The 19,259-nt window shown below is 43.5% G+C and overlaps 1 protein-coding gene across 6 annotated transcripts in view; it reads left to right on the top strand.

The window, feature by feature from the left end:
* EFCAB6 (EF-hand calcium binding domain 6) overlaps nt 1-19,259 on the top strand; it is a 231,704-nt gene that overhangs the window by 24,665 nt on the left and 187,780 nt on the right. For all 6 annotated transcript variants that reach the window (XM_070600030.1, XM_070600034.1, XM_070600028.1 and 3 more), the window contains exons 5-6: nt 4,729-4,940; nt 13,389-13,477. In XM_070600030.1, coding sequence (XP_070456131.1) covers nt 4,729-4,940; nt 13,389-13,477 — 301 coding nt within the window. The remainder of the gene's footprint in view (nt 1-4,728; nt 4,941-13,388; nt 13,478-19,259) is intronic.

Here is a 19,259-nt window from a genome sequence, read left to right as displayed (position 1 = left end):
ACCATCTTCCTCTACTTTATACGTGGGATGCCTACTACAGCATGGCTTGCCAAGCAGTGCCATGTCTGCACCTGAGATCCGAACCTGCGAACCCCGGGCCACTGAAGCAGAATGTGTGAACTTAACCACTGAGCCACCGGGCCAGCCCCTAGAATGATTTTGCTTTTCTTCCCATGGCTCTGCAAGGATGAAAGGCATCAGGGGTCTTTTCTCTCTGAGGAATGGCTTGTCCTTTCTGGAATTTAGTTTCTCTGCATCCTCGGTTCACCGGTGGGTTTCAAAAACTCTACCTTTTTAAGCTTATCCTACTTGTTCTCCTTGTTAGGGTGAGAGCGACAGTCTGTTGTGACTTTCTTTATCCTAAACGGATGTAGAAAATTCTATCAAATTGCCCTCCAGTAAGATTCTATCAATTTGTACTCCCACTAGCAGGTTATGCAAGTTTGGTAACTGCTTTCATTTTAAATCTCAGAAGTTGCGTTAGGCACATGAAATAAAAAGTTTTCTTTCAAGTAATTTCAAATCAATATTTTCTGATACTTTTAAATTAGAAATATCGATTGCAAAGATGGGGCTTCTTGGAAAGCAGCTAAAAATATACATGAAAAATCTGAAGAAAGATTTCAAGATGGAAACATAAATTAACAAGAAGGGTCCCTCTGTGACACTGGGAGCAGGAGGAGGATTCCAGGCTGGGTGGACGGAGGGAGAACGAGTGTTCACTAGCGACATTGAATCACGCGCCCTCTCCATGTGAATCACCTGCTTCTGAGATTCCAGGCGACCGTCAGAGATGAGAAGGCAGCAGGGAGCGGCCCCTCCTGAGCGTCTGGGAAGCCTCGTGGGAGATTTAAGCCCCTTCTTCTCCCTCAGGCTCTGTGCCCAGTCCTCCTCTCCCTGTCCGCCCTCTCCTAGATGAGTGTCTGGTACCATGTGCCTACGTATCACCTGCAATCAAAGTGAATGCCCCCTTCTGACTCCCCTGCTAAGCTCCAGATCGACCCTGCAGCTGCCTGCCTGACCTTTCTGCTTGGGCTTCATCTCATGGACATCTCAAACATGAACTGGCCACACAGATTTCTTGACTCCCAGTGTTCTCCGTCTCAGTAAATGTCAGCATCGTTTATCTGGTTCCTCAAGTCCAACACTTAGGAATTGTCCTTAATTTCTTTTCTTCCTCAGCCCCCAACCCTGCCCGCCCCCTACCCTGCCCCACCCCGCCCTGCCCCCACCCCGCCGAGCCAATCTATCCGCAGGACCTTGTCTGCTCTGTTTCCAGGTTATATCTCTGATCTGTCTCCTTTCCCCACATCCAGAGCTGCCACCTGGTTCAGCCCACAGTCACCTCTTCTTGGACTCTTGGAGTTACCTCCTCTCTGGCCTCTTTTCCTCATTTCCTGCCTCTCTGTAATCTATTCTCCCCGTAGCAGCCAGTGATTTTTAAAAAACAAGATATATTCGAGAGGCTCACCCCCCTGCTTGGAGAAAACCCCAGTGCTTGTGCAGGCACCCGAGGCATCCCCGACCTGAGCTAAGCATCGCTGCCCTCCGTCTCACTGGCCCACGCCATTCTGTCCACACTGGCCTTCTGCTTTCCGGAACACGTCAAGCTCATTCTTGCTGAAGGGCTCTTTCCCTGTTGAGGACATTCCTACGCCAGCTTCATGACTGGCTGGCTCATTTGATCTTCTGGTTCAGCTCCTCAATCTGCTTAGGCAGGGCCTCCCTGACGGCGCCACGCAGAGCCACCTCTGCCGCATGGCACCTCAGTGTTCTGTCTCACCATCTTTGCGTCCCTTCCCACCGCCTGCCGTCACCGTACAATTTATCTATTTATCTGTTGGGGTCGGTCTTCCCCGCTCCAGGTCGTAAACTCTACAGGAGCAGACCTTGCCTGTCTTTTCACTGTAGTGCCCTCAGTGCCTAGATCAGTGGCTGAAAGATGCTAGGTACTCAGAAATATTTTTTGAGTGAATGAATTTCACTTCCTTAAAGGTCAGTGTTTTGCGAGTCTCCTTTCTTCTCTTCCTGTCCTGCCTGCTTCCCCCGTGGCTTCCACGTGGCCAGTTCTCACACCTGTGTCTCAGCCCCACCCTCTTCCAACTTCTAGATTTATGGATTCAGTTTTCAAACAGACATCCCACTTAGATATCCCAAACTGAACTCATTAGCTTTCCCACAAACTTTTTTCTCTTCAGTTCCAGGATTCTATTACTAGGTACACACCCCCAAACATAGAGGCTTGAAATAGCGGCAATCACGTATTTCGCTCACAGATATGCAGTTTGGGCAGGTCCCAGCGGGGGAGCTGCAAAGGAGGGGGTGACTTGACCTCTGAAGGCTGGCTCCCTCGAATGGCCAGCAGTCGATGCTGGCTCTTGGATGGAACCTAAGCTGAGGCTGTTGGCCAGAACACCTACACGTGGCCTCTGTGTGGCTTCTGGACTTCCTCACAGTGTGGCCACTGGTGTGAGCGTCTTAAGAGGACCAGGCAGAAGCTGTAACACCTTTTGTGATGTTGTCTTGGAAATCATATAGTGTCATTTCTGCTATAGTCACAGGCCCACCCAGATTCAAGGAGAAGGCGCATATGCCCCACTTTTTGATGGAACCTTCTGGAGGGTTAACGTGACGTTGTAAAAAGAGCATGTACGATGGAGATCTTGTTGAGTCCATTGTGGAAAATACCATCTGCCACATCTTCCAGTATTCCCTTTCTCAGTGAGGGTGTCACCACGCGCCCAGCCACCCATACCGCATACATAGAATTTATCCTCTTCCCCTACCTCACCCCGCACATCAAATCAGAAGATTCTGTAGATTCCACCTTGCCTATTTTAACCTCTCTTTTATTCACCCCTGCTTCTGACTTCATGACCATCACGTTAGCATCAACCTCCATTAATACTTGCCTGAGCAGGCCGTAGTTACCCAACATGCCCTCTCCACCATCACTCTCCTCCCCTTCCTGTCCCTCCTCCATGTGATACCAGGGTGGAGTTTAGGAATGAAAGTTGGGTAGTATCGGTCTCGTGATGAACATCCCACCGTGGCATCCCGTAGCCGGAGCACGAGGATGGAGGCAGGACCGCCCAGGATTTGGCTCCTGCTGCCGTCTGCAGTCTCGCCTCCTGGCTGGTGCCTCCTCTGCTGCCCCCTCCTCCTCCCTTTGCCTGGGCTGGCTGTCCTCCTCAGCACCTTCCACTGCCAGCCCCTCTCACTCTTGGGGACTCCACATTGCAGTTGAAGTGTCACCTCTTTCCTCTAAGGAGCTTTTCCTGAGACCTTCATTCTGTCACCCAAGTCAGCCACCCTCTGTTCTGGATCTCTAGTGTGTCCCAGTTAAGTAAGGCCCTCCCTTGAGGAGGCCGTGGGCATCGTACGTGAGAGGCATCCCCAGCATCCAGCATGGGTTGTGTGTGCTTGGCCCTCAGCCGGGTGATGAAGCACTGGTGATGGCCAGCGCAGTCCCTGGGAGGGGGCAGAGTGGTCCCCAGGGCCTGCCATGCTGCTGCTGTGGTTAGGGCACACAGCAGATCTCCACAGCAGAGTGACTGCCAGGGCGCCGACGCATTCTCTGCTTTTCTACCCCCAGCAGAAGACAGCTCAGGGCATCTTACAGACGTGAGGAAATGCCTGAGTGCCCTCTGAGTGGCACAAGTTGGCGCTTTGAGATCCTGTCCTTTGAGTCTGTCCTCTGGCCTAGGTCACCCCAAGACTAAAGCCACCACTGTCCTCATGCTGGGAAGGTTCAATAGCTTGATAAGAAATTCTCGTGTGAAGGGAAATAACCAGCGTCAGCCTTCCCTAGCTCCTGCTTGTGAATAAGTTTGTAAAAGATGAGGCAACGTTCAAGACGTTTAGCACCCATCCAGAATTTACTATGGAAGACAGAGCTACTAAATAAACTGTGGTCACCGAGCCTTCGCAATCTCATAAATAAATAGAGGAGATTTACCAAACTACCATTATTCTTAGCCTCCTCTTTCCCTAGTAGGTCATAAAATATCTGGATGGAATAATCAGCTCTTTACGCTTAGGATACTGGTTGGTGCCGTGAGTTGATCTGTAGCTGCTGTATTTGCTTGTTTCTGCAGCTGTTTCCATCTTAGACAGAGGGGAGGGAGGCCTCTGGTGTGTTGGCTCTCCTTTGGTGACACGGAGAACCCCGGGACATAATGCATGACACCAGGACACTGCTCCTTTTCCTCCCAGGAAGTTCAGGCCCCCTGAACGCTGATTTAGAGCATTCTGAACATTCTTTCACTACTTTTTGGTGTCTAGCGTATTCTCACCTCTTCCTTGTGTTTGAAAAAGAAATGATCTAAATTCAAGACTTATGTTTTCCTCTCAAAAATTGGCAAGAAGATGAAAGTGAATATGATATTTGAAAGATTCGTTTGAAATGATATTGATTCTTAACTAAGTTTTATTCCAATATCCATGTTTTTCACTTGTCGTGACATAAGTCCTTCATAGAGAGATTATCTTTGCCTCATTCTTTTTCTTTCTGATGTCATTACTATTATTTTATATTGACCAAATTTCAGAGGTGGGAAAATGACTATTGATTTACCATCGTGAGTCACCTAATGATCGGACGTGCGACCCCACGTGTAGTGGAAGAAATACTGTTTTAGAAGTTGGTTGGATTCTAGTACACAGTGAAATGGTGTTTGGTAGCTTGGTTTTAAGCACATTTAATAAATAGCTGTTTCTCTTTTATAGCCACAGCTCTTGCAAATCCAATACTGTCCTTCTTAGATGTTAAACGGATTTTATTTCAAAAAATTACCAATAAAGGAGATGAGTTGAAAAAAGCCTTTCAGCTACTCGATACCAGTCAGAGCATGACGGTGTCCAAGAGCGACCTGAGGAGAGTCGTCACAACCTTCCTGCTGCCTCTCACGAGAGAACAGTTCCAAGATGTGCTGGCTCAGGTAAAGTATGTGTAACGACTTAGAATAACCTGGCCGCGGAGCGGATGAAGTCGGTCACGGGAGTGTGGGACCCCTGCTGGCTCTTCCCCACTGTCCCAAACGAGCAGTTAGAGTTTTGTTCATTTTTCACAATTAGTTTGATCAAATTCTGGCAGATTTGGGACGATCAACACGTTCTTGGGTCATATTTTCTGTGTAGCACTATTACCGTCATTTTTTTTTTTAAGGCTTCCATGTAAAAGGTATTTGGTCAGCTTATATTTTGGAACTGAGTATTTCGGCCTTTGTTCTTGTGGCAACACTATGGTCACCCGAGGTGGAGCACTCAGGCAGGCCTGCCCTGGGGGGATCCTGGTCCAGAGAGACTTGCGGACATGTTGGTGGGTGCTGGACGGGGTGATTACAGGGAGGAGTGACAGTCAGAGGACAGAGAGCTGTCTAAATCTGAGGGATGGTGGTCCAGGAAGGCTTTGGGGAGGAAGGGACATTTAGTTTTTAGGTATTAGGTAGATGAAAGAAGAAGGGAAGGGCATTATGTAGAGGGAATGGCCTGTGTGGAAGCTTGGATGCCTCAACCAGCATGACACGTTTCTTCAGGCAACTGGGTGGAGTCATTTCTGGCTGAAGTGAGGAGACGTGTGTCAGGTTATGGCTAGAGAGCCTGTCCCGAGAAGTCACATCAGGAGTTTGACCTCTGTCCTGGAGGCTGGAGGGAGCCAGTGGAGGGTTTGCAGCAGGGGTAATGCGTTTACTTGGGGAGGGATGTGGAGGATGGGCCCCTGGGCCTCCTGGTGGTGTTGCGTTCCAGGGAGGTATGAACAGTGAACATCTGGTGTGCTCTGTGCCCTCAGGGCCGTTAAAAAAGAAATACACAATACAGTAGGAATTAAACACTCAGAATAAATCCACAGGGATCAATATCTAGTCATACAAGAGTGGAGAAGTTGGGTGGGAGTATCAGTAGCGTGCCTTCCAGCCCACTAACCCAATAACTGAGTTTGCACATGTGTGTGCGCGCACACACACACACACACACAAACATGTATCTTATTCATTAGGTCTTAATCAGAGTCTGGCTGCATGCTATTTCATAGTATTTGAAAGCCTATTTCTTTCTAGAACTTGTTGAATACCACAACCCACCCCAGGCTGCTTACTTTTCCCACAGGGGAATTACACATTAGGAAAAAAACCAGCCCAGGGAATTTCAGGCGTTCCTGAATTCCAGTCTTGACCTCAGGGACTGACTTTCCTTCCTTTCACTGATTTTTTTTCTTCTTTTTAAAAATATTTGCAGATCTATGTGTTGTGTTCGTTGTGTTTGTTGTTTGTGTGTTTTGAGTATACTGTGGTACTGTTGCAAGGTTTTCTCTTCCCTTTAATTTTGTCTTTCACTGAATTTGGGAAGTTTTCAGCCAATATTTCTTCAAATATTTTTTCTACCCCATCCTCTCCTCTCTCAGACATGTGGTGTTGTCCCACAGGCCCCCGAGGCTGTGTGCATCTTTTTAAATATTTTTTTCTCTTTGTTTTTGGGATTGGGTAATATTTATTGATCTATCGTCAAGTTGAAGACTCTTCGTTAGTATCTCTATTCTGCTATTAAGCCTATTCCGTGAATTGTAAGTTTTAGACGTTGCGTTTTTCAGTTCTAGAATTTCCATTTGGTTCTTTTTTAATAATCTCTATTTATCTGCTTAGATTTCCTGTTTTTTCCTTCAATTATGAGCATATTTCTTTTAATTCATTAAGCGTCGATAAAATAGCTGCTTTAAAGTCCGTGTCTGATAATTCTAACATCTGAGTCATCTCAGGGTTGTTCTGCATTGATTTTTTTCCCTTGAGAAGAGTCACATTTCTCTCATTCTTTGTATTTGAGTAGATTTGGATACTATCCCTTACCAGCACTGTCCAATAGAAATGTAATGTGAGCCACACATGTAATTTAATATTTTCTAGTAGCTACAATAAAAATAAAAAACAGGTGAAATTAATTTTAATAATATTTTATTAAACCAAATACATCTCAAATATTATCTCATTTCAACATGTAATCACTATTAGAAATTGTTAATAAGATATTTTATGTTCTTTTCTGTGTAGTGAGTCTTCAAAACCTGGTGTGTACTTTACACTTACAGCAAACCTCAATTCAGACACGAAATTTCCATTGGAACTACTTGATCTATATCTAGGTTTCATAAAATTTACAATTAAGATGCTAGATTCACATACCCAGTTGTTTTAAACATACTTAAAAGTTTTCCAGTAACTGAATTAGCTTTAAAATTTAAGTTACTTAACATTAAATAAAACAGAAAATTCAGTTCATCGGTTGCACTAGCCACATTTCAAGCGCTCAACAGCCACGAATGGCTATGGCCGTTTATTAGCCAGCGCAGCGTTAAATGCTGTGGATGCTGTGCTGTGGAGACTGGATTCCGTTCTGCTCTCCCGAAGACTGTTGATACTTGTCCTTTGGCAGACAGTTAACTTGCACACTGTCTCGCCGGCATCAGGCCGTCACACGTGTCTCAGTTCAGAGCTTATCTTTAGGTGGGTCGCTTTGGGTTTGACCTGCGCATGCGTGGTTTAGGCGGCGGCTGGAAACGTGGGCAGAGTTAGTACCCAGACAGTGTACTCCTCTTCCTGTCTCCCGTCTGAGATTCCCTTCACATTTTTAGTGGCTGCGGTTGCTTTGGGTTCTGTGTGCTGGATCTTCAGGCCAGAAAGACAGTGGGTTTTCTTTTGGGGTTTAGGCGCTGTTTGCTGGGCCCTGACTGAGGCCTGCTCTTAGGCTAAAACCATTAAGACCAGGAAACTCCCTCCATACTTGTCACCTAAGTTTTGACTTCTTCCAAAATCTGCCTACTCTTGCTCACTCTCCAGAGCCTTTAGATAGTTACTTTTTGTATTTTGACCAGAGCTTATAGTTGTTTTCTGTGGAAGGTTGGTCTTTTATGAGCTTTCTCTGCCACAACTTCTTCTGCTTTGTAATTTTTTAAAAAGCAACCCAAAGTTACAGAAAAGTTGGAAGTATAGTGTAAAGGACAATTTTTTTTTCTTGAAGCTTTTAGGAGTAAGTCGCTCTATCTCCCCAAATATGTTAGTGTACGTTTCCTCAAACAAGGACACTGGTCTGTATAACCACCCATCAGTTAAGGACATCAGCATCAGCTCATCATACTGTCTCGGCCCCAGGATCCAGGCAGGTTTGCCAGTCGCTCCATGCATGTCTTGTGGGATCCAGATCAGAACCAGGCGTTGCACTTGGTTCATATTCCCCAGCCTCCTTTAGTCTAGAACAGTTACTCAGTCTTTCCTTAGCCTTTATTTAGCACTTTTTTCATTTAACACATGGCAGACCTGTTATTTTGTAGATTGTCCCCAGTTTGAGTTTATCTGCTGTTTCCTTAGGGCTAGATTCAGGCTTGCATTTTGGGCAGGAATATCACAGAAATGATAGTGTTCCTCTCATCACGTTCATTAGGGTGCACATGATTTCAGTTCCTCCCGTTGCTGATGATAGTCACGTGAGGTGGGATCTGTCAGACTGTTTCATGGTAAGGTACTCTTTATGCACTTTTTAATTAATAAGGATTTTGTGGGAGAAAATTTGAAACTATGTAAATATTCCATTCCTCATCAAACTTTCAATTTATTCACTTATTTATATGTTGGCAGGGACTGAGAATTCCCTCTTTTATTAAGTGGGTTATGATCCATTACTTTCATTCTTTATTTTGATGTTTAAATTGTCCCTAATTTGGCCAGTAGGAGCCGCTTCACGTTGGTCTCTGTGGCCTTTGGACGCGTCCCCGTCGCTCTCTGAGCACTTCCTTGCTTTCTGATGGAAGATGTTCCACATCCCGCTGTGCTTTTGTTGCCTTGGTCCCGGAATCATCCATTTCTCCAAAGAGCTCTGCTTCCTTTTAATGGAAGAAGATATTCAAATCCGGGGTCTGGGCACTAGGGCTGCTCGTTGCCGCTGGGATGTCGCTGCTCCTGGCCCTCTCAGTGGGCAGAGGTCTAGGGGATACATTTTCCCCTACATACGTGTATTTACATCTACATTTGTTTCTATGTCAGTCTCTCTGTATAATGAACCACGAGTTCACACCAGTGCCGCCAATTCTAATCCAACACCTCCGGGTTCATTCTAGTTTTCTTGCTTTTCCTATTGTAACTACCTTTTCAGACAATGAGAACCTTGGCTTCTATTATTCTTAGTATGTTTACTTATTTGATCATCTCCCTGGTATGTGACTCATCTCCCCTCTCCAGCACCGCCTCCCCCGCAGTGTGGATGCCCTCTTCACCCCGCGTGGGCTCACATGCTGCTCTGGACACCATGGCTCCCCCAGCACTGCAGACACCATTTTTCTCTGCCCCATCGAATGACTTTAGGGCTGAATTACTGGGGAATGGACAGGGAAGAAGGGAAGGGAGAAGAAAGATGAAGAGATTTTTTCAAAAAAATGTTCCCCCTTTATTCACTTCCAGAATTTCACAAATAGTATGTATTGATTCTTTCACATGTCATTCTTTATTCTATCTACATTTTTAATAAAAGATTTATTAAGATATAATTTACTTATCATAAAATTCACCATTTAAAAATGTACCAGTTGGTGGTTTTTAATATATTCACAGAGTTACACAACTATCACCACTATCTAATTCCAGAACATTTTCAACACCCCTAAAAGAATATTCGTTAGCAGTCACTCCCCATTCCAGCTTCCCCTAGTCCCTGACGACCGTTAATCTTCTTTCTGTCACAATAGATTTGCCTATTCTGGACATTTCAGATAAATGGAATGAAACAATATATGATCTTTTGTGTCTGGCTTCTCTCCCTCAGCATAATGCTTTCAAGGCTCACCCATGTTAGAGGTGAGTCAGCTCTTCCTTCCTTTTTAAGGCTGAATACTATTCCATTGAGTGGATAGACTGCCTTTTCTTTATCATCAGTTGACAGACCTTTGGCTGTTTCACACCTTTTGGCTTCTGTGAACAATGCTTTTATGAAAATTCATGTACAAGTTTTTGTATGGACATATGCTTTTGCATCTCTTGGGTACATATGTAGGAGTGGCATTGTTGTGTCATATGGTAATGTTCTCTTGCTTTTAGAGAACATTTTTCCTTGCAAACATTACATCAGTTTCTTCATAAGCTTGATTTAACTGATACTTTTATCTATAACAAATGGAGAGTTAAAATATTATTTCCTGCTAATGTCTCCCTATATTCATGATCTAATGTTAAGTTAAAATTTTGACAATCTTCCCAAGCTAATCAGCTATGCAGGAAGAGGAAAAGTACAGAAAATGTGAAATGTGTATCTGTTTTTAAAAGCTACATCTGTTTTTAAAAGAAGTCACTGAGAACTGTAGAACTTCAAAGACTTTAAAAAAACAGGTCCTCGTAGTCTGTCTTAAATAATAAGCTTGTTTTTCTAGAAGCTTGAGCTCAGTGACCCGTGCATAAATCAAGGAGGCTGCAGTGTGGTGCATTTTCAGCTGGCCAAGTTCATGGGGAGTGAGGGCAAGGCTGCTCATCCTGATGCCTGGAGTTCACAGCATGTGAGACCTTTCTAGATCTTTTCATGACTAATCCTTGTGGTGATACAACCTTTCTTTTTTAATAGTTAATGTAAGCTTAGCTGGAAACATATCAAATTGGTAAAATGTTTCGTGAAATTTCACCCTTAAAGTTAGAAAAGAGAGGCCGGCCCAGTGACATGGTAGTTGGGTTCGTGTGCTCTGCTTCAGCGGCCCAGGATTCACGGGTTTGGCTCGCAGGCGTCGACCTGCACATTGCTCATCAAGCCATGCTGTGGCAGCGACCCACATCCAAATAGAAGAGGATTGGCATGGGTGTTAGCTCAGGGCCGATCTTCCTCAAGCAAAAAGGGGAAGATTGGCAACAGTTGTTGGCTCTGGGCCAATGTTCCTCACACACACACAACAAATTTAGAAAAGAATTTTCCAGTTATAGTGAATGTGCTTCAGCTTTAATTTTATTCCAGGACCCTGTGACGAATGTTTGAATGTCAGGCTGTTCTGATGATTGATCAGGGCAAGAATGCTGAGCAGTCATTGCTTGTAACCTGCCCTGCACCTTATTTTCCTTTAATGGTAATGTGAATTTTTAAAAAATGTGGCCTCAGTCTCTGAGTATTAATAAAACATTTTGAAAAGAATTTGAATTGGTAAATAGATTCCAGAGAAGGAAAACAAAGTCCTCTTCTGGTCCGAGTGGTTGTGTCAGGTTGAGGAAAGAGAAGTCTTTGAAGATACTGACCAACGTGGTAGATGTTGATTTCAAAACTACCCTCCTCCGGCCGCAGTCTAAGAATTTGCTTTCAGCGATTCATCTATGGATGATTTTGAATCTTAAACGTTTTTGCCAGAATCACAGATACTGAAAAGGCGAGTCCTTGGCAGAGCCTCTCCTTTCAGACTAGATTCTTCGGTTTTCTAAGGCATCAGCCTTGGAGAATGGTCATTGCCAAAATGTGTCTGCCCCGTTAGAATTGGACCCTAAGTAGCAACCTGAAGTGTGACGAACGCTTCAATAGGCTGGTGGACTTTCTTTTTCCATATAGGCAGAGTGGTTAGTGTCGTGAGGTGAACAGAGGTTTCTGGCACTTAATGGCAGCGAGGTCACACCTGCTCTGTGAAATGTGGAAAATTTCAGCAGCCTCTGAAGCTGGTTTCGGGCTGGAGGAGTGAGCTCACATGAACCACCCTGAGCAGTGCCTGTGCCCGTTCAGAGAGTGTGAGCTCTGCGAACGTGAGCCCCTCCCTCGCTGGCGCTCAGCGCCACCCAAACCACCAGGGCACCCAGTCTTGGAGCTGCACGTCCCGTCTGTTCTTGCTCTTCTTCTACAAGATTAGGGAGACTTTGAAGTGTCTACCCAAAATCATATCTACAAAAATCGCCCTGTCATAAATAGAAGTCAGGGTGTCCTTTCCAGGAAAAGGCTTCCCAAAGGCTCACCCCGTGAGCCGTACTCCCTCTGGTCCTGTTTCCTAGTTATGCATGTTTTAAGTAGTAGAGAGAAATTTGTGCTCTGGGGAGGACTGAGATAACCACGCGAGGCTTTGAGGCTGGAACTTTAAGGGCTGTGTAAATATCAGACTTGATTGTGCAGACTCGGGAGCCATTCAGCTGTATGGGAAATCGTACTATGTATATTTGTGTGAAGCTTAAAATATATTTATATTGATTATGTATTTATTGTAATTTTAGTTTCATAATGCTGTTCTGGGAAATATTTTCATTTAAAAAAATTTGACTTTTTATTTAGAAGTAATTTGAAACCTCCAGAAAATTTGTAAGAATAAGAACAGGACAAATAGTGCCCATATATCCTTTACCCAGACCTGCCTATTGGGAACATTTAACCTCGTTCGCTTCGCTCGTGATCTTTGTTGTCTAGGTGTGTGTGTGCAAACGATACACATGATGGGCGCAAACAGCGCACACACGATGTTTTTTTCTGGACTGTTTGAGAGGAAGTTGCTTATATTCTGGCTCTTCACTTCTAAACACGTCAGTGTGCATTTCCTGAGAATGAGAGCTGTTCTCTTCACAATCACAGGACAGTTATCAACTGCAGTAAATTAAACATCGAGATAGTACTTTAATGTGCCGTCTGTGTTGACTCACTTGACCCAGTAATGTCCCTTGTAGAATTTTTAAATTTAAAAATGACTATTTTCCCCCTTTAAAGTATATGAATATACAGAAAGTTCAGATGACACTCAGAGGGTAAAACTGTGCTGTGGACTCAGCCTCTCGGGAAACATACAGTCCTGTGCTGCATAATGACGTTTTGGTCATCAACAGACAGCATATATGATGGTGGTCCCATAAGATTAGTACCGTAGAGCCTAGGTGTGCAGTAGGCTTTAACATTTAGGTTTGTGTAAGTGCACTCTATGACGTTTGCACAACCATGAAACTGCCTAATGATGTATTCTCAGAATGTATCCCTATTAAGTGACACATGACTGTATATAATATATATATATACATGTATATATTTGTACATGTATCTACACATATAAATATATGTGTATATTTGTGTATAAATTTATATATGTATAAATATATACAAAATACATATATAAAATTTATATTAGCATGTATTTCTACTAATTTCACTTTATTTTTTTAGATAGATCTAGATTTTAGATCATTTTGTAGAAAACCTGTTGACTTTTAGTTGAGCACAGACTGGCATCCTGGCGTTCGTCCTGTTTGTACTGGATTGCTGAGGGTGTGTGTCAACCCAGGCACTGGGATTAGGTAGTTGTGTTCCCCAGAACGCCCACCCCGCTAATGGTGTCCTGCCTTACATCGTGCTGCCCCCGTGCTGTCCGCTGCTTGGCTCGACTTCCCTAACAGGCCGTCAACCTTCTTGTTTGCACGCAGATCCCCCTCACCAGCTCCGGCGCTGTTCCCTACAACGAATTCCTGTCCAGGTTCGGTGGAATTGACCTAAATATAAGTGTTATAAAGAGGTAAGTGGTTTTTCTGCTCACATGAAAATGTGAGATTTGAAATGATAAGAGTTAGGACATAAGATCATTACAGCTAATCATGTCACCAGGTACAGACGGGATACGTGTTGCCTCAAGCTCATCCATATAGAATTTAATGGAGTTAATCCTCAGTCAAAAATTTATTTAGAGAGGGGCTGGCCCCGTGGCCGAGTGGTTAAGTTCGCGCGCTCCACTACAGGCGGCCCAGTGTTTCGTTGGTTCGAATCCTGGGCGTGGACATGGCACTGCTCATCAAACCACGCTGAGGCAGCGTCCCACATGCCACAACTAGAAGGACCCACAACGAAGAATATACAACTATGTATTGCAGGGCTTTGGGGAGAAAAAGGAAAAAATAAAATCTTTAAAAAAAAATTTATTTAGAGAAGGTCCTAACAACTATATAGGATGTATTTCAGAATAAGAGAAATAATACTATATTAACAGTGGAAACATAGCAAATTAAAACCAGATCAACGTATTTTATATGCAATGTATTTCAGATTTGGAAATAATGAATTTTAATTTTGAAGTAAAAATATTAATATGCCAACTTAAAATTTATTCATTTTTATGCATTTTTAATGTCTTTCTTTGGAAAGTGATCATGTCTTCGTAGCTAGAAAATAAACATAAAAAAAAAGATCCTTGTATGAGCTCCTTTGTATTTCACAGCTTTAGCATAAGCGTGGGGCTCATATGCTGTATCCGCAAAACGAGAGTGTTAAAGCACGGACTTTAGTGTCTGTAGCTATAAAGTTCTTTGATTCTAGTGTACGATTTGGGAAATATTGTTTTAGTAAAAAAATTATTCACTCAGATTATCTGACTCCAAATGAAAAAGCCTCATCTTCTCAGAAATTGTGTAAACAATTATAAGAATCAAATTCGGTGCTGAAATATTAGCAGATTTCGGTCTAACAGCGTCCATGGTCGAATGCATCGTGGGTGCAGCTTAGTTGTGCGAATGAGTGCAGCAGAGAGAGGGGAGGCAGGGGCGGCTGTTCAGTGGGTACAGACTCGCAGTTTGGTAAGATGAGGAAGTTCCAGAGATCTGTTGCACAATAATGTGAATATACTTAACATTACCGAGCTGTAATTTTAAAAATGGTTAAGATGGTAAATGTCATGTTATGTGTTTTTGCCATAAGTAAAAAGGGCAGCAGTTCCAACGAGAATGACGAAGTGTTACCCTCTTTATGATCTGGGATGTCTCTGTGCTCTGGTCAGTCAGTGCTCAGTACGTGATGTACTAAGATAATTCCCAGGCTCATTCAAGACAAGGACTGGTTGTCTTATAAACTGCATATTCATGCTTTTGACCTAAAACCATCCCCATCTGTGGGATACGGTTGTTGGGTGGACAGTAACCTAATTTGAATATTCTTTGTTGAAAAAGCCAAACAACTGGAAAAACTGAATGCAGGAGAGTTCTCATTTTGTTTTTTTTGTTTTTATTTTTTTAAATTGTGAAAGCTCAGTCTAATAATTAATTTGAGATGAAAAAGGTCATAACTTACTTCCTTAAACAAAAAGGCTAAATGTTAAAATTAAATTTTAAAGATTTCTGACTTACTTCTGAAGCTGAATTCTCTCTATTGTTAGAGACAATGCTTTATAGTGAATAGAGACTTCTCTTTCTAGGAATATGGTGGGCTGTATTCATGAACCACCCTTCCACTGAAAACAACTAAAATGCTGGGTAAAAATTAAAATATTTTGGGGCTGGCCGGTGGTGCAGCAGTTAAGTTCTCACGTTCTGCTTTGGCCGCCCAGGGTTTGCTGATTTGAATTCTGGGTGTGGACCTACACACTGCTTGACAAGCCATGCTGTGGCAGGCGTCACACATGTAAACTGGAGGAAGATGGGTACGGATTTTAGCTCAGGGCCAGTCTTCCTCAGCAAAAAGGGGAAGGCTGGTGGCAGAAGTTAGCTCAGGGCTAATCTTCCTTTAAAAAAAAAAAGTAAATATTTTAATACATTACTGAGCTGGCAAGAAAGTAAGTAATCCTTAGAGGCCAAGCAGGAGTGAAAATTAGGATCCTGAGACATGAGCATTCTATAAAACCAGCTTTTGCCTTGAGGGTACCGGCCAAATCCTGGTGAATTTGTGTTTCAGTTTTGTTGGTTATTTGGAGTGAAGGGGACAAGAGACAAAGCCTAGAGGGTCTGCCAAGGTGGAGGAACCTAACAGAGGCCCAGTGCCTATAAGGTTGGGACACCTCTACCCCAAGTAAGGGTAAGTTACAGATATAAACCTACATCACAGAGAGGCACAACAAGGAGACCTGCCTGTGTTGACACTGGCATTGGGGGAATAGGGGAAAATTGTAATTACAAGTTGATTTTCATGCAAGTCTGTGTCTGAAATAATGCTACCTGTGTGGTCTGAAAAGTCTCTCAGGCTAGGAATTTACTTAAAACTGGTCCTGAACTGGGTGTGCCCTTCTGTGGAGGAATAATTCTTCAACCTAGCCCTTAAAGAATTTCCACAGATAAAGTGCCAAGTAACATCAGACCACACACAAAATATCTTGAAAACATATGAAGAGAAAAAGAATGAGGACTGCAAACCAATAGAAATAACATCCAGTAGAATCAGATCTCCCAAGACTTGGAATATTGGAATTATCAGATACAGAATCTAAAACTAGTGTTTAAAGAAATGAAAGAATTTATTTAATATATGAATATAAAACAAGAGGCAATAAAAATACAGATTTTAAGATGTCCAAAACATAACTTCTGGTCCTGAAAGACATAATAACTGTAGATGTAAAATTCAGTGGATGGGTGAAAATAGTGGATTAAACACAGCTGAAAAGAGGATCAGTGGAATGGAAAATAGATCTGAAGAAATAATCCGGAATGCCACACAGGAAGACAGAGAGATACAAAATATGGAGGACAGATATAAGAAACATGGAAGATGGAAAAAGAAGGCCTAATAATACGTTTTATTGGATTTCCAGATATATAAGAAAAAGAGTAGGACAGAGACAATATTTGAAAAGATAATGGCTGAGAATCTCAAGCCAGGTAAATAAAAACAAATACCTGTCTAGACGTATCACAGTGAAACTACAGAACATCAAAATCAGAGAGAAAATATTAAAGGCAGTGAGAAGGAAAACTGAATTGACTTCGGAAGAGTGACAATTAGACTGACAGTGATGTCTCAACAGTGACAATGAAAAGTGTAAGATAGTGGGAAAATGTGCTGAAATAAAATATTTGCCATCCTAGAATTCTGTTCTATATTTGTAAGAATAAGAACTTTTTCCGTGGGAACCCCTGGGACTCTCTCCTCTTCTTGCCACAGAATATGCTCATCCACTGACAGAGTATTTGGAAAAGGGAGAAACATCTGGCACCTTTGCCTATGGTTTTCAAGGTTGCCTTTCAACTAGATCTTTCATACTTTCTTCACACTGACTTGTATAAAAATAAGAGGCACCCTTTGCAGTCGTTGAATGATCAGGCCTTATGACTGGGGCTTATTTAATCCTAGGACACTGACAAAGCTGCAGCTCAGATTCCTTGAGTTTTTGATGGTGGAACTTAATGTGGTTACAGCACCTCTCTTCTGGAAATATGGTTCACGAGGTCACATTCAAATCAGCCAAAACTTGATGCCCTTGACGACATAGAGTGAACAAAACCAAAACGGATTTGGCTCCCAACAGACACAGTAAAAGAAATTCTAAGGACATACTTTAGGTAGAAGGAAAGTGATCCCAGATGGAAGGTTTGAAATGATGATGCAAAAAGGAATGAAGAACAAAAGTGGCAGCGAGTATGTGGCTAAATATCTATCGACTGTAGGAAACACTAGTGACTCTAGGAAATAATGATGATTGCTGGAATTTAAAAATAGGATAGAATTAAAATACGTGATAGCACTAATATATAAATTGAGAGAGGAGGGGCTGGAATGAAATGTTCTAGAGTTGTCACATTGTCCAGTAGGAAGATAAAAGTTTTGATTAACTTTAGACTTTGAAAAGTATGCAGGTTGTAATTTCCAGAGCAACCATTACAAGATTAAAAATGGAGTAAATAATCCCCAAATTTATAAAGGCAAATAAGTGGAATGATAAAACTGGAATCAACCTAAAAGAAGGCAAGAAGAAGCAGCATAGGCAGGGCAAATGGAAATCCTAAATATCAGTGATTATAGTAAATGTTCCACTTAAAAGACAAACACTGTCTGACTAGATAACAAATAGTAAAATCCACTAAGAGAAAAACCTAAATGTAAGTTTACAGAAAGGTTAAAAGTGACAGGATTTAATAAGACATACCATTCCAATAAATACTTAGTCAATATCAGATAATAGACTGGGTTCCTGAAGCAGACACTGAGACGGAGTTTGGGGCGCAAGGTGTAGATTAGGGAAGACCCCGGGAAGGGCAGAGCCCCGGAGTAGGATGGGGCTGAGGGAGAGGTTGAGATGTGATGCGGGCTGGTGCAGCCTCGACCACCGGGGAAGCAGGGAGGGAGGAGGATGAGGCTGGGGCGGGAGGGCTCCCGAGGCACAGGTACTGAGGTGCTCAGGCATTTGTCTGATTTTTATTCTTTAACCCTTAAACATATGTTACAAATAGCGTTTTGTATCTATTCAATACATAATTAAAACAATATTTAGAAGATTACATTTGACATAGAATCATGAGACTGGATCCCTGGCGAGATTCTGTCTTTAACTGGGCATGGTGCTCAACCCCTCTGAGCCTGTTTCCTCCTACGTGGAATGATTAACTTCTGCTTAAAAGGCTCTGACGGCTTCCCCTTACCCTGCTATGAAGTCCGGATTCCTATCACGACCACAGCACCGTGGGAGCTGGCATCTGCTTCCATCTCAGAACTCACCCCATGTTCCTGTGCCTGCTGGGTGGGCTGCGGTCTCCCTGGCCTCCTGGCAGTAGCAGTCCTGAGATGTGCCAACTCTGCCCCCTCTGGGTTTCTTGCTGCTGCTGTTTCTGGAGAGCTTTCCTCCGAATGGATGGCTCTGGGCTCCTCAGCTTGTGGGTCTCTATTCAGATGGCACTGCTGTCTGCCCCACCCAGAAGAATCAGCCCGTCTAATCTATCCCCTGCCTCCTTTATTTCCTTCATGGCGCCTTTCATTACTTCAAATTACGTTACTTGTTTGCTTATTTCCTATCTGTTGCTGTCACTAGCATTAAGCTTTTCAAGACTGGGAACAGTGTCCTGGTGTCCACCGCGGCCCCAGACCTGAGCGTAGGAGGCGCTGGATAAATATGGTGAAATGGAGGAGCAGAATGCCTCTGTCGTTCCTTACCCCACCCCAACAGCTCATTCCAAACACGGGCTCTGAAGTGCTTCGTAGATGTACAGATAATGCAAAATCAAAAATAGTTAATAGGAAAAAAGCCTCCGGAGCCAAGGGGTGTATAGACACACATCCACCACAAAGTCCCTTACAGAGCGGCTAAGAGGGCACCGCGGAGTGGACGGGGAGCCCACAGCAGCAGAGGGGTTCGGGGTGGGCTCTGAAGCCAGACCACCTGGGTCTGAACCCGCCACTTCCCCACACATGACCTTGGGCCCCCTCAGTCCCTCTGCAGAGCTGGGGTGACGATGGCCCCTGACCCAGAGAGTTGTTGTGAGGAATAAACGAGGTAGGGCTTGGCCACAGGAAGTGCTCGTTAGTTGTTGGCCATCATTCTTCAATTCCCACACTGCCCTGGGAGGAGCAGTGTCATATCTCATTTTACGGCGGAGGAAACAGGAGTG

Source organism: Equus przewalskii, chromosome 29, assembly GCF_037783145.1.
Source record: "Equus przewalskii isolate Varuska chromosome 29, EquPr2, whole genome shotgun sequence".
Classification (NCBI taxonomy): domain Eukaryota; kingdom Metazoa; phylum Chordata; class Mammalia; order Perissodactyla; family Equidae; genus Equus; species Equus przewalskii.
This window is presented reverse-complemented; position numbering and strand designations above follow the sequence as displayed.